The 14,517-nt window shown below is 42.8% G+C and overlaps 1 protein-coding gene across 1 annotated transcript in view; it reads right to left on the bottom strand.

Annotated features, from left to right (window-relative positions):
* Positions 1-14,517, bottom strand: part of Atp8a2 (ATPase phospholipid transporting 8A2) — a 492,798-nt gene that overhangs the window by 374,026 nt on the left and 104,255 nt on the right. Inside the window, exons 3-6 of the mRNA XM_032917468.1 lie at positions 3,481-3,580; positions 2,885-2,983; positions 1,860-1,905; positions 1,137-1,177 (exon numbers count right to left, since the gene is read on the bottom strand). Of these exons, the coding sequence (XP_032773359.1) occupies positions 1,137-1,177; positions 1,860-1,905; positions 2,885-2,983; positions 3,481-3,580 (286 nt within the window). The remainder of the gene's footprint in view (positions 1-1,136; positions 1,178-1,859; positions 1,906-2,884; positions 2,984-3,480; positions 3,581-14,517) is intronic.

The raw sequence follows: 14,517 nt of genomic DNA, 5'->3' as shown, positions 1-14,517 counted from the left end.
GTGGGAACAGGAAGGAGTTCTGGAAGTCTGTAAGACCACCAGCTCTTGAACTCAGAAATCAGTAACTCCATGTCCCAACACATCAAGTGGTGTCAAGTCACTGCTGGTGCCTTTCTGAGGAGCGGGCAACCAGAAGACCCCTGGAAAGACAGAGGGTCTACGAGGATTCTCCAGTTCCCACTGCCCAGGTGCCAGAACTTCCAAAGATCAGAAGTTGATGAGGCCTCAAGGGTTATAGTGTCCTACAAAACACTACAAAGGGAAGTTTTTTTTAAAGGGTTGGTAGGCCTCCTAGACCAGGTAAAATCAAATAAAAACAACAGTTGGTGCTCCAGGTACATCGGCAGCATTCCTCCACCCCACTACACACAGAAAGGGCTACGGGAGGAACTGACTATAACTCAATGTTTAAGCAAGAAACAATATTTGAAGTCGCCCTTTTAAAATATGGTTTTCTCTTTTTCAAAAGAAAATGCCAAAATGATGAATGGCCTCTTTAAAATCAATACTGTGTGGCTGTCAACAATGCCCAGCTAAGACAGCTGAATAAAAATTTGGCTTCTCAGATACAAAATACCAATACAGCACAGTTGATTTCAGTCAACAACCAGCTACAATACCCTCCCTCCATGTGTGCAGACGTCACACTGCCAGTGGCAGGAAGGAAACTCCCTCTTGCAACTACTGTATTGATAAAAGCAGCAGCCCGATCCACTCCCCTGCCTGGGAACCCTGTTCACACTCAGAGATCTTTCTATCAAACATATCTGAAGTGAGAGTCCAGAGGTTAAAAACAACAACTCTAAACATTTGAATTTTGGTGAAAAGAAGACAGACCAAGGGAAACGTTTCACGCATAGGGTTTAGAAGCTGTAAGCTACTGGGAGGTTTTCGAGCTATCCTTGGAGAATAAGGGAGCTCCCACCTTGAAGTGCTCCCTTAGGTCCTTCTAGAACAGGTCAGAATGGTGGATGCATGTGCCAGCCCTCATGGGAAAGCAGACTGCATGGGGAAAGTCATTTAAAATGGTACAACCTTGGCCTTTCAGCAAATTTTATACTGCTGTCAACATCAGCAGTTTGAGACAAGCCTTCAGATCGATATTTTCTGGCATCATCTTTAAAATCCATCCTTACCTCTTTCCACATGATAGTGTGCCACATGCCATTTCTTAACACTGTGAAGAAGAAACGATAAACTGGTCAATGTTGGCGGGACTCAAAATTAAACATCAGCTGTCTACAAATCCAAAAGAGTTCTGTGAAAGTTGTACTAATTAATCCCCACAAATCACATCATTTTTTAAAGAAAGGTGGATGACCAAACCATGCACACATGGTCCTCTGACTGTGCACCTCCACAACATATGTGTGTGAATACACACACACTTCTGTGTGCACGTAAATAAAGCAAATTTGTATTTAGCCCAGGAGTAGAAAAGGCCTGGTGTTACATAGTTCCAATAGCAATACTAGCAACAGAAAAGAGGTAATATATATATATATATACATATATATATACATATATATATTGTATAAACACACATACACACACACACACACACACACACACACACACACACACACAAATAATAAGGAAAGTAAGCAAAAACCAAAGCTGTGAATATGGAAAACTTATTAGGGGCATAAACTAATTTCTAAAATTCTGTCTTCTAAAATCCCAGTGTATACAAATTCCCTTAATACATTACTATTTTACTAGGCTTCCCTCTCTTTAAAGATTTATAGATAACGTTCCCAATTTAATTTAATATCGAGAGCCAGTGATTGAGAATTACTCAAACACAAGACTTATTCCTGAATTAACAATGGGAAAAGTGACCGGGCCTGGTTGCTTACCTATTGTTTTCTTCTTGTTAACTGCATTGTCGGCCTTGTGTCGTTTCTATTATAGGGGGAAAAAGCAAAGGTTCTTACATTCAAATGTTCCAAATGAAGAATTGACATGGAAAGCTGTAAAATCGGGGAGTAACGGAGACCAAGAAAGCTGCAATGCTAGTGTTACAGATTTCAGTTGTACAGTTTGCCATCTGTCAGCACTAATGAGATCTATTCCAAGCTTAAGTGACTATACTCTGGTTCTAATAATTTACAAGCCCTTCAAAGTTCCAAATTCTCACAGTTATTTGTGGATGGCCTGAAACAGTGACTCAGTATTATAAGCCTAATAACAAATGGCAAGTTTCATTCGCGGGTTAGCTTACCATGTTATCCCATGAAATACGTATGTTGGGGGAATCGTGTGTGTGTGTGTGTGTGTGTGTGTGTGTGTGTGTGTGTGTGTTAATCTATGTGTCTGTGAATGTCTGCTTGTGTCTGAGTGTGAGTGTGTGTGTGTCTATGTATGTGTTTATCTGTGTGTCTGTGCATGCTTGTTTGTGTCTGTGCCTGTGCCTGTGCGTGTGCATGTGTGTGTGTGTGTGTGTGTGTGTGTGTGTGTGTGTGTACACAAAGAGGAAAGAGAGGGAGATAATGGCTGATGTGGAGTAAGAGAAGTGTAAGGAGAAAGATTACTTGAGAATTACTTCAGGCATATCAAGCACAATGCTACTTGCAGAGAGCACTGACTAAAGGCTTCATTTGCTACCAGAATCCCGGTGTTCTAACATAGGATACAGGAAGTGATAGTGATTGACACCACCCAGGGTCTAACAAAACAACATAGAACATAGAAGCCCCTCAGAATCACTGTTCAGGGGTCTAGGACCCTCGTAGTATTCCTTCCTTCCCAGCAAACACCACCACTCCTCTGGGAATGGCATAGGGAATAGCCTGGTTTCCTGCTATAAGCATATCTATCACCCAGCCACATGCACACCGAATGTCAAATCCCAGTGCTTTATTATCCAGAGACAAAAACTTACAAAATCTTCTACAATCTCTTTGATGCCTGCAATCGTTAGAATGATGACCAATGGCACCAGGGTGGTGTACCGTCCAGTTGGCGATACGTCTGGGATTTGCTGTAAGAGAACAAGAGAGACTGAGACGGGCGAACGTCTCCGCAAAGAAGGAAGACATGGTGCCCAACCCCCACCCTCACTAATCTGGTTCATTTATGTTACACAACAAAAGGTCTACTAATTCAAAACCTAGCTATGTAGTTTACCTAACAACCCGGCAATGCATTTGGAAAGGAAAATGGAAGGTCAAAAATATGACCTTTGTGGCCAAAATACATGCATGATATACATGTATGAAGTATCACAGCGAAACATATCTAATAGAATGAATGTGCATTAATAATAAAAGAAAACAAGAAAAAATAAACCTGACAAGGTATGACCCACGAGAACCAGTTTCCACTCCCCTTTTGTAACTGTACATTGGGTCTGTTAACCCTAGTGAGAATTTGCGGAAGGGAACTATGTACATATTCTAACACGTTTCCGGTAAAGGTGGGAGAATCTCACTTTGCACGTAGCTGGGCTCTCGACTTTTAGGTCCTGAAACCCATTACCTGTAATAAGGCAATGAAGAGGAAGAAGGCATTAGCAGCTCTCCTAATCTGCTCATACAGGAATCGAGGTAGAAATGTCAACACACTGTACTTGGCCGTACTGGAAATACAAAGAAAAGGATGCTTTTAGTTAAAGAGGTAACCCCTAAATATCAGCAGAGTGATGGCGAGTGACGCCTCCTTTGTAGGAGGGCACGGCTGATCAGAGACTCGTCCAATGGCTTGGCAATTCAAACTTTGGTGTGCACATTCAGCTTTCCCACAAGGTGATGAGACCATTGACTCCCATCTGGGAGCCACATGTGAAGAGCAACATGTGTGTATTCAGGCTCAACAATAGCTTGTGCATGTGACGCACTGTGTGCTTCACCCACGAGTGAGTAGTTCCCATTCCCCCCTACATGCCGTGCACCCTTCACCTGGCAACCTTTACTCAGGCTTTGGCTTCGCCTGGCTATCCTCTCCTTTCACCCTTAGCCACTGAATGAGTAATCCATCCCCCATCCTACCCAGTCACATAATCAAATTCTAAAGGGGCCGTGTGTCTTCAAAGCCACACTGATTATTCCCATATCATGCTGTCTTGCTTCCATTCGTGAATCAGCCCTCTGGACAAAGGCTCTACATCCATAGATTTGAAAGAAAAAAAAACTTGAAAAGAAGAGGACTGTGTCTGTACTGAACACATACAGACTTTTCTTTTGTTTTTCTTATCACCCCCTAATCGACACACTAGGGTGATGATTTCCATAGCATGTGTATCGCGCTGAGTATTTAAGTCATCTAGTTATGACCCAAAGGTACTGGAGGAGCTGTGTAGGTTTTATGCATAAACAATTCTGTTTATAGAAAGGACTTTAACATTCACAGATTTTGAAATCTCAGGAGGTCTTGAGCTAAATCCCACATAGATAGTGAGCAAGATGCCACTTATTTCTCTGCCCCCAGAAGAGACTACTTAAACAGAGAGAATGCACACCTCACTTACATGACACAGCAGTCAAGGAACGAGGAACAAACTGAATCAAAGACACAAGCTGAGAGCCACGACAACTCCTGGCCTACTCTCTGAAAGCATGACCCTAAGCCTACTAATTCCTTTATTTGGTTATTATTAGATATTGTTTATTCGTTTTGGTTGGTTTGGGGTTTTGAAATAGGGTCTCACATTGCCCAGAATAGCTTCAAATCTACTAAGTAGCTAAGAATAATCATGAATGCCTGGTCCTCCTGCCTGCACTTCTCAAATGCTGAGTGCTGGGATTGTAGGTTCTAATCCTGCCCGTAATTATAGTTTATCAAGGTTATCTAATCACACACTGTTCCAAATGTACACATCAGAAGAACTAAAGCAGAAATACCAAAGCCCAAAGTACATCATAACACCCCAGGATGATGTGGACCGGTACAGGGCCTGACAGCAACCGAGGCCAGAGCAACAGATCAAAACCCAGGCTGAGATTCCCAGAGGTAGGAAAAGATAAAGATAAGGAGGAGGGGGAGGGAGGAGGATGGGGGAGGGGGAAGGGGAGGAGGAAGAAGAAGAAGAGGAAGAGGAAGAAAGAGGAAGAGGAAGAATGAGAAAGGAAAAAGAAAAGAGAGGAAGAGAAAGAGAAAGAGAACAAGAAAGAATGAACTGGTGGTGGAAAGCAACTATCAATAAAGAAAGCACAAAAGTTCACATCTGTAAGATAAAGCCATAGACAGCATCTTGTAAGATGGTCTGGTACTACATTTGAACCTAAGATTCCATCTGTGTAATAAGTGTGTGCATATATTCGTTTGTTTGTGTGTGTGTGTTTTCATGTGTATGTGTGCATGTGCATGCACATGTGCACTCGTGGGCATGCACACACACACACACGCATACACACACACACACACGAACACACACACAACTGGCATATAACTCAAGGTTGAACGTGTCCCATTTCAGCAGAAAGTCGAATTTGTTTAAGGGGCCCAGGCCATGAAAGTGGAAAGCTGGAGAGTAAAGGAGTCCCGGTTATAACAAACAAACAAACAAAGACAAACAAACAAAAGAAATACAAGCCAACTAGACGTAGAATGCATGGTTTCAACCCTGAGGCCAAATGAGCGTGGTCAGTTACACATATTCATCTAGGTAAGGACCATTGTATGGCATTAAATATGGTTATTTACATAATGATTAATACATATCAATACACTACATACACTTGCATCTCAGATGCACAAGGGAGATAGTCTAGGCTGCCCTCTATAGGCACCAAGCCCAGCTATCATGTGAGGCCAGTGCTGCTGGGTCAGGGATCATGACTAGAGGGGACATTAGTACAGCTCCCGAGAGAGCAAGGTAGTTCACACTTCCACCCGAGGCTAGTCCATCTGTTGAGTAAGGCGGAACAGGGTGGGAGGTGCTTTAGCATCCATGCACCAGGGAAAGACCATCTACAATGCTCAATGTGCAAATGAAGAAGGCTGGCAGCAAAGGAGCTCATCGCCAAGTGAGTAGCTCTCTGAAAGATCCCTACTCATGCGTGATCAGAGCCTTTGCCCACACCACTGTCCACAGCAAAGCGGGGATGGGTGTTTATAAGTGTGACTGCTTGGCAAGCAGTAAGGTCTGGGAACTAGGAAGAAATGACTCTGAGGAAAATGTTTCTGCTGGTCACCCATTCTCTTCCTACATGCTGTATGTCACAGGGACCTGAGTTCTGGCAGCTGCTTGTAAAGGTGAATACATCAGACCCTGGACATTTTTCCTCCAGTTCAAAAGCTTTCAATTTCTCAGGAGAAGACAAGGTGTGGGGAAGGGTGTTCCAACATGACTGAACAAATGACAGTCAGCCCAGCAGAAAATAAAGCCCAGCAAAAACATGGATCTGCAGCTACTCACTGTCTCATTATTTACTCGTTTTATGGTGCTGAAGATAATTGCCAAGTTCTATTGAAGTACTTAGCTCTAACTGAAATACTCTTGTTGATCTCCCATATACATACAGGATTGTGCATAAAACCAAAGTATGTGTCCAGAATTTCCTTATCTGTGTGAATTCCCATTGACAAAAATTGCCCCACCCACTCTGACTATGAAAAGTGATGAATTCAGAGACTTGTAGCTGCCCAAGATGCTGAGAATACATGATAATTATGAGCTCATCCCTCAAGAAGACATTTACATCTCCAAGGCCCAGAGAACACTGCAGAAGAGGAGGGAGAATAACTTAAGATCTTGGAGATGGAGTTAGTTGAAGGGCTGTGGAAGGCTATCCTCTAGACTCACACACTGTGGCAATCAGAAACTCACAACTCTGCTCTCTTGCACTGGACTCACACAGGGCCCTAAGGTTTACCTCTCAAGTGCTAGCTATTGATAGATTCCAAAGGAGTATTACTGTCACCAGTTGTGTACCCATTGCTAAGTCCACCAGGTTCCAATAGGTAACTCCAAACCCCACCCAAGTCCTTCAGAATGCCCTGATTAAACTCAGCAGGTCACCAAACAGAGCAAGTAGACATGAACACTGAGAGTAATTTATGGACAGGGATGGTAGGGAGATAAACAAGAAATGAAACAACCAAGCTAAAAGTCAGGAAGTGTTTATGGTGTGCATGCAATGGGCCCAGGGACATTGATTCCAAATCAGACTCAAGTTCAGTTGAACCGAGCCATTTATGCTCTCTTTTGTTCTCTTACCAGTCAGAGTTGACATAGAGTTTATCAGATGATCAAGTTCGATTAAGTAAGTACCCTATAGAAGCAGAAACGTTTCCCCAGCAGCAGAATTTACCAAAAGCCATTTAGAGGGCAGAGTGGAGGGAGAAGGAATTTAGTTGCACACAAGTCATAATGGGACACCACAGGGGTGCTAGCCTGTTGTAAATGATTTGACTGCACTGTAACAAATGTTTCATAAAGACACAAAGCTACCAAAAAGAGAACATATTTGCCAAGGAGGCAACCAATGAGACATCCGGCTTCCTGCTAGCAACACAGACAAACTCTTTGCTAGAGAAAGAGTTCAGATTTTTATACCCAGCCAAACTATGCTGTATCCTACACATCGGCTTTTTAGGAAGTTGCTTGTTGTACCAGGAGCATCGGTGGAACAGGACAGCAATGATTGCCTTACTGGATCATAGCACATTACATATGCATTGCAGGAGAATCCTAAATAAATGTCTAATCTCAAAAGTGAGAGGGGGAAACAAATTATACTAAAAAGATGTAATCACAGTCCACCACTTCACCATTTAGCACCAAGGCCAGTAGGTCAGTGAATTCATTCTTCTTCTGTTTAAGGATGCCATGAAGATAACTTCTAAATTTAGTTTTAAAACATAGTGAAGGGCTTGTGGTGTAGTACTTACTTAGCATATGTAAGGCCTCAGGTTCTGTCCCCAGCATAAAAAAAATCATATTACACATCCATTCAAATATAAGAACACATATTTAGGAAAACTAAATTTCTGATTTTAATTTTTGAAATATGGTAGAAACCAAGAGAAGGAGTAAAGGCAGAGTTCAAAGTGGTTGTCTGCGGTAGAGTATGTTCAGAATGAAGAGATGAGGCTGGCAGTTATCTATTGATTTTCATAGCAAGCCCTTCCAACTGTTTCAACTATTAACCCTCTGTATATGTCATTTTTATTCTATTTTTCTATTGTCTGTAAAACTAAAGAGTATCCAGATAGAACTAGGAAGGAAGTTATTATTTGAGGGTAATTTTATGATGACATAAGGAGCTGTTTATTAGAAGATGATGTTGGACTCAAAGGCCCAACTAGTTCTGCTACCCCCACCACTGAATGCTCTGGAAACTAATCCCATCTGATGTTGCAGCCAACAAGCACTTCCTCTGGCCAGAAGCCATGGAGGGGCCCCAGGCTCGTGGATGGAAGGGAGAGAATTCTGACCTGTCCCATGAGGCTCTGACAAGCAGCAGTATTAGCACAACCCTCTGATACACAGCTGAGTAAACTCCCTTGTCATTGCCGTTAGAGATGGGTGGGCTGGATCTCAGCCTCAGGCTCTTCCCTGATGCTCCCCACACACAGGGAAATGCAGAGAAGAACTCTTCCCCCGTAAGTGGAAGTCACTTTATTCGGAAGAGCACTGTCCTTACTAAAGTTTCCGCTCCTTTCATCCTCCGCCAGATTCCCCGTAACACTTTTCCTCTTCTCCTCAAACCACATCCTTCTCTTCAGAGCCAACAGCCCAAGGAGTTGTCAACTCTAGTAAGCTTTTCCCCATTCAGGTCAGAGCAGAGTGTACACTGTGTATCCACCCACTCACTTAGACAGAGTGTAAATGAGACAGAGAGAGCGCCAGGCAGACAGAACCTCAGCAGAAGGAGTTTCTCTTTTTATAGGTGATCTCTAAGACGGCCATGTCAAACATCCTATTAAGTCCCTCTCTATGCCTTGAAGGCTGAGGGCACTGTGCAGGCAGGCCAACAGGACAGCTCTCTCCTGGCCAGCCCTCAGGCACTTCCTTCAACACAGGGCTGCAGGGGGTCCCCTCAACTCTATGCTTGAGGCAGTACTTGAATGTCTCCCTGCTTTGTCCTTTTGCAGCCACTTAGCAGATACTTTGTGTAAAAACAACATACTAGCCATTCCTAAAAAATTCTATTTCTCTTTTCTTTTTTTTTAAATAATTTTATTTTTCCAGGATATTTTATGCATTTACATTTCCCCTCTATCCCCTTTCCCACACTCTCCTCCCCCTGCTTCTATGAGGATGTTCCCATTCCCACCCACCCACTCCAACCTCAACGCCCTGGCATTCCCCTACATTGTGGAACAAGCCTTCACAGGACCAAGGGCTTTTCCTCCCATTAATGCCATCCTCTGCTACATATGCGGCTGGAGTCATGGGTCAGTCCAATGGTTAGCTGCAAGCATCCTCATCTGTATCAGTAGGGCTCTGGCAGAGCCTCTCAGGAGACACTCATACCTGACTCCTGTCAGCAAGCACATCTTGGCATCAGCAATATCAGTGAGTGCATATCACCTGTGTTCTATTTCTCTTTTCATTTAACTCACTCTAATTTACAAACCCAGAACTATATTCAGATTTTGTGGGTCCTGGACACAGCTGTGCATACAAAAGTGGATGCTATAATGAGAAACTCACAACGCAATGCAAATACTCACCAGAGATTTCCTGACAATAGTCTAAAGATCCTTGCAATTCATTCTCTTTCAGTGATTACCTAAGATTCTGTAATTTATTCTGCCATCCAATCATGAATACTGTTTAATTAATACATCACAATATCTGCACCCATGTGCTCATATATTTAGGTGAGTGTAATTCTATAGAACAGATTACCTGAAGCATGATCTCTGGGGGAAATGTGAACTTTTAAAAGTAACAATTTACATCTAAGTTCTAACTAGTATATTTCTGTCCCCCAAAGGATCACAGATATTAAATTTTCATATGCATCCAAGATCTTCCCAAAAATAGTTTTAAACTTCACGCTTTACACAAGAGGAACTCAACTGCTATTTTGTGCCTTTGTCTTATGATGCTGGGGACTCAGGACCTGAAGTATGGTGGGAAAGGGTCTTCCCCAGCAACAAACACAGCAGATGTGTTATTTCTAATGGTAGTGAATGAGAACATTCTTATGCAGATCCCTTACGAGCATTATCTGTCAAGTCTTTTACAGGGTTGGGTCTCGTGTCAGTAATGTATCACTGCTACACCATTGTTTCTTGATCACTATTAAAGCAGGTGGATCTTCATGTGTTTGGGGGCAAATGTTTTCACTCCAGTATAATTTCATTTTCTCTCTCCTCTCTCCTCTCTCTATCTGTCTGTCTGTGTGCTGTCTGTCTATCAGCATGTAACATCTTTATGTGGAGGCCAGAGAAGAACTTCAGGTGTCAGCTTTAGGGGGCCAGACTTTCTCCAAGGCTCTGATAAAAGGACAAAGTGAACTTCAGTTCTATGCCCTTGTCCAGGATCAGACTTGGCCATCTTATTTGGGGCTGGAGCCAGTGCTTCACAGGAGTCAAGGTTGTGGTCGGAGCCAACTTTCCCTAGGGCCGCGGTTATCAGTCCTACGGCAGCTGTGCCTTGGATAGCCTACCTTCTCTTTGCCAGCATTGTCTGATTTAGCTGTCTGCTGACCTTGGCCAGCTCCCTGAAAACTCTATATATGATGCTGTACTCCTTAGCATATTTGCTTGTCATAAGTCATCAGCTTATCCAAGAACTCCTTATCCACAGGCCCAGCTACTGGTTTTGTCTGTTTTATTCCTCACTCCTGGTTCTCCCACTCGTCATTTGGAACCTTAGACCCACATGCAGACAAGCTACTGCCAATGCTCTTGGTTACTCTTCAGAACCTGATACTATTACTGACCCTATTACTGAAGACATCACAGACTTGAGTAACAGAACATGAAAGAAGAAACTGGTACCGAGCTGGAGCTTCATCCTTGCTGGTTAGTTTTTATAACTGAGAAAAGTAATTATCAATCTGGTCTAACTGTATAAGCTCTGTAAGCCATAACAACCAGGCTGGCAAGATATACCCATGGGTACAATAGTGGCACAACTGACATGGAAGTAACCAACCACTTTATGGTTGGATTTGACTCCCTTAGAGGGAACCCATACCTGCTCCATTATGGGAGCCAGGTGGGTTATAAGCCCTAGGGGACATTCTACTACTATTACTCTACTCTAGGGACATTGAATTAACTGGCACCTAATGACTCATCATTGAGTCCATAAGTTAGTATGTCATTAATCAAACCTCATCAGAGATCTTGCTACTCAGCAGATAGATATTAGTACATACTCACAACTGGTCAAGGTTCAGAAAATAAGAGACCATGGAGTATTCATCCCCAAGAGGAACATCTATAACACCTTTCCTTCCATCAAAAGCTCAGGGATCACTGTAGTAGAGGAGGGAGAAGGACTGTAAGAGACAGAGGTGGTAGATAGCAAGTAAACCGCTTATCAGCTACAACAAGGTAATTGCATGTGTGAATTCACAGAAGTCATGAAAGCATCCACAAGACTTGAAGAAGAGTATCCCAGAAAACTATTCCAGTAGAGAAGGGAGGTGTGATACTGACGCCCTACACTGTGCTAAGGAGCTACTGACAATTGATAGTTACAGGAGAGGGAAGTTAGTTTTCTCCAAGTGTGTGACTCCTGGTAGATCTATCGTGCTCCAGAGAACAGCCACACGTGGTACATGGCTAACACTAATTGGACCCAATGAGTTCTTAAAAATGATGTCACAAACGTTGGACCTCAAAGTTGGAGGGCAGGAATGGGGGTGATCTGGGAGAAGATGAAGAGGTGTACAGATGATCAAAATACAATGTATGAAATCCTGAGAGAATTAATAAAATTGTATTAAGATTCTTTATTCTGTGTGTGTGTTTTCTTTGATAGTCTGTTTATGATTATTTTTATATCAGTTTTTAATCATGAATCAAAATTTTTAGTTGGACATCATGACTAGAAGAGACTGTGTCCATCCTAAGCTTCTCTGAAGATTACCTTAAAGTCCTACACTACATGCTCTGGGCTACAGCAAATTCTCAGAGGACCTGGCTTCTAAAACTGCTTAAGTCATTATTTTGGCAGTATGCACCTGGAGTTTTTCTATAACTTTCTACCTTGAGATTAATGATTGTAATTACTACTAGTGCAAAACTCATTCATCTAACACAAATCCACAGTATTTGCCCAATAGTTTGTTCAATTTGTCAAGTATATTTTAATATAATTGATTATATTACAGTACGCAATATGTAATGTAATATAAATAATTTGATAGATAATATGCCTTGAGTGTGGAAGTCTTTGTCTACTGAAGTCAATGATAACAGGCAAAGGCAAACAATGAAGGCACAAAAGTTAGACAAACACACAAACACTCTAGTTAGAGTAAAAGAAGTTCTTCCTCAGAAATTGTATTGTCTCCCTATACAGTAAACTCCTGTAACTTTGCTAACGCGGGGGGGGGGTGTTTTTACTTTACAGAAGCTCAGTAGAGTGAGAAGTCCCAGTGCTGGCAAGAACAACGATGTCCCAGGTTTCTCCACCACATCACCACAGCCTGGGATGGTACTCTACTGTTCCTCCTTCAGACTCCTGGCTCTATTCCACACAAGGGGATGGAAATTGGAGGATTCCATACTTCCAAGAATAGGGATGTTTCCAGGTTTCCTCAGCTCATGTGCTACAGACCCTAATCAAATTCCACAACCTGGTCTGGTTTTTAGTGTTTTGCACGAGGCACTCTTGGAACAACTGCTCAGAAGTTCCTGTTACACACTTTCCTGAGACAGCATGTGTCCTGGATATGACCGCCATGATTTATATACAGGATATGCTCCCAGTCCACCCCCAGAGGGAGTCAGAGTGTTAAGATACCAAATCAAACAGGAACCACTATACGCACCGCATTATGGAAAAGGAGCAGAATTAATGGTTTGTGTTTGAAACAGGACCTGAGATATGTATGTATGTATGTATGTATGTATGTATGTATGTATGTATGTATGTATGTACATATGCATGCATGCATGCATTATGCTGTAGTATAACCTAAACTAAAAAACAAAACAAACCAAAAATATTTGTCATCTTCTCTCAGTGAGGACTGAACTAGAAAATAATCAAAACATTTAGAAATAAGAACAGAAACAAGACTGGGTGGAGAGATGGCTCAGAAGTTTAGAGCGCTTGCTACTCTTTCAGAGGACCCAAGTTCAGTTCCCAGCATCTACATCAGGCAACTCACAGCCACCTGGTAACTCCCTGGGATCCTTGCCTTCTTCTGGCCTCCATGGTCAGGGCATGCATGTGCATGTGACTTCCCACACACACATGCACATGCAAGTGCATTCACCCACTCATGCATATGCACACACTCTCCTGATCACCTGTCTGAATGTCACCATCAAACACTATTTATTTGGCTGCAGGTGCTACTGTCAGCTTGGAAGGCTAATGTTTTCCTCTGTCACCAATCAAGAGAGTGAGACGGACATTTTTCAACTCACATCTGTCCAACCTGGACTATGAATCACTTTTGTTGAAATCTAGTGCACTTTGGATATCGGAAACACGATCAACTGTCCATTGAAAGTATCTGGGCTTCAATATTTGACAGTAAAACCATTTCAATGACATAGTGTAAGAAAGCTCAAAGCCCTAAGATTTCTGGAGATAGATGGTAATTTTTCCCATATTTGATCATTTCAGGGCTACTGTGGCCTATTAGAAGTTCATATTGCCACCACCTCCTTATCACTTCTAGCTGTTTTCCAAAAGAATATGTGTCATGTTCAAAACCATTCTAGGACCCAAGTCACAGCTAGTATTTAAGAACACTTTGTATACTAGAATCTTGAACTAAGACCTGTGTTGGCTGGGTTTGAGTCATAGCGTTGGGGAGAGAAACTGGAACTAGGGTCTCCTCACATTGCTGTAACTGCCTCTGATCATCCAGCCTTGGATTAGAAGGTTCCCCATTCTGCTTCAAAGCATCTTTCTGACCAACCCTTCTCCAGTATGAGCTTCTGCCTCAGACACACTGGTCCTGCTCCCTGAGCTCACCCTGCTCACCTCTGAAAACCCATGGTCAGTTCTCTCCCAGCAGCTCTCCCCTGAGCATCTCCCACATGCTCCATGCTTCCACACAGCAAGGCTGGTCAGGACACCCTAGAACCAGAGACCAGGCCATGAAGTGTACTCCCCAGATCCTAGAACCTACTAATCACTACTAAGGTTAATAGGTAATCTTTCTTAGTCAATAATTCACAATCATAACTGCTTGTCCTGTTTTATGCAGCCTTTCCAGAGGGAAGCACAATGCAAACAATTATCTGAGCTAGGAGAGCAGTCCTGGACTGCACTGCCTCCTCTGCTGCCATTAGCTCTTCTGCTCTCCCTGTTCCCACCAGGACCGAAACATCCAGCTCCAATCCTCTAAGTTCTGCTGTCTAGCCTCCCAACATCCCTGGTACCTGGCTCTCAGCCCCTGCCTTCTCCCTTCTATCTTCTGTCAT

Source organism: Rattus rattus, chromosome 12 (assembly GCF_011064425.1).
Source record: "Rattus rattus isolate New Zealand chromosome 12, Rrattus_CSIRO_v1, whole genome shotgun sequence".
Classification (NCBI taxonomy): domain Eukaryota; kingdom Metazoa; phylum Chordata; class Mammalia; order Rodentia; family Muridae; genus Rattus; species Rattus rattus.
This window is presented reverse-complemented; position numbering and strand designations above follow the sequence as displayed.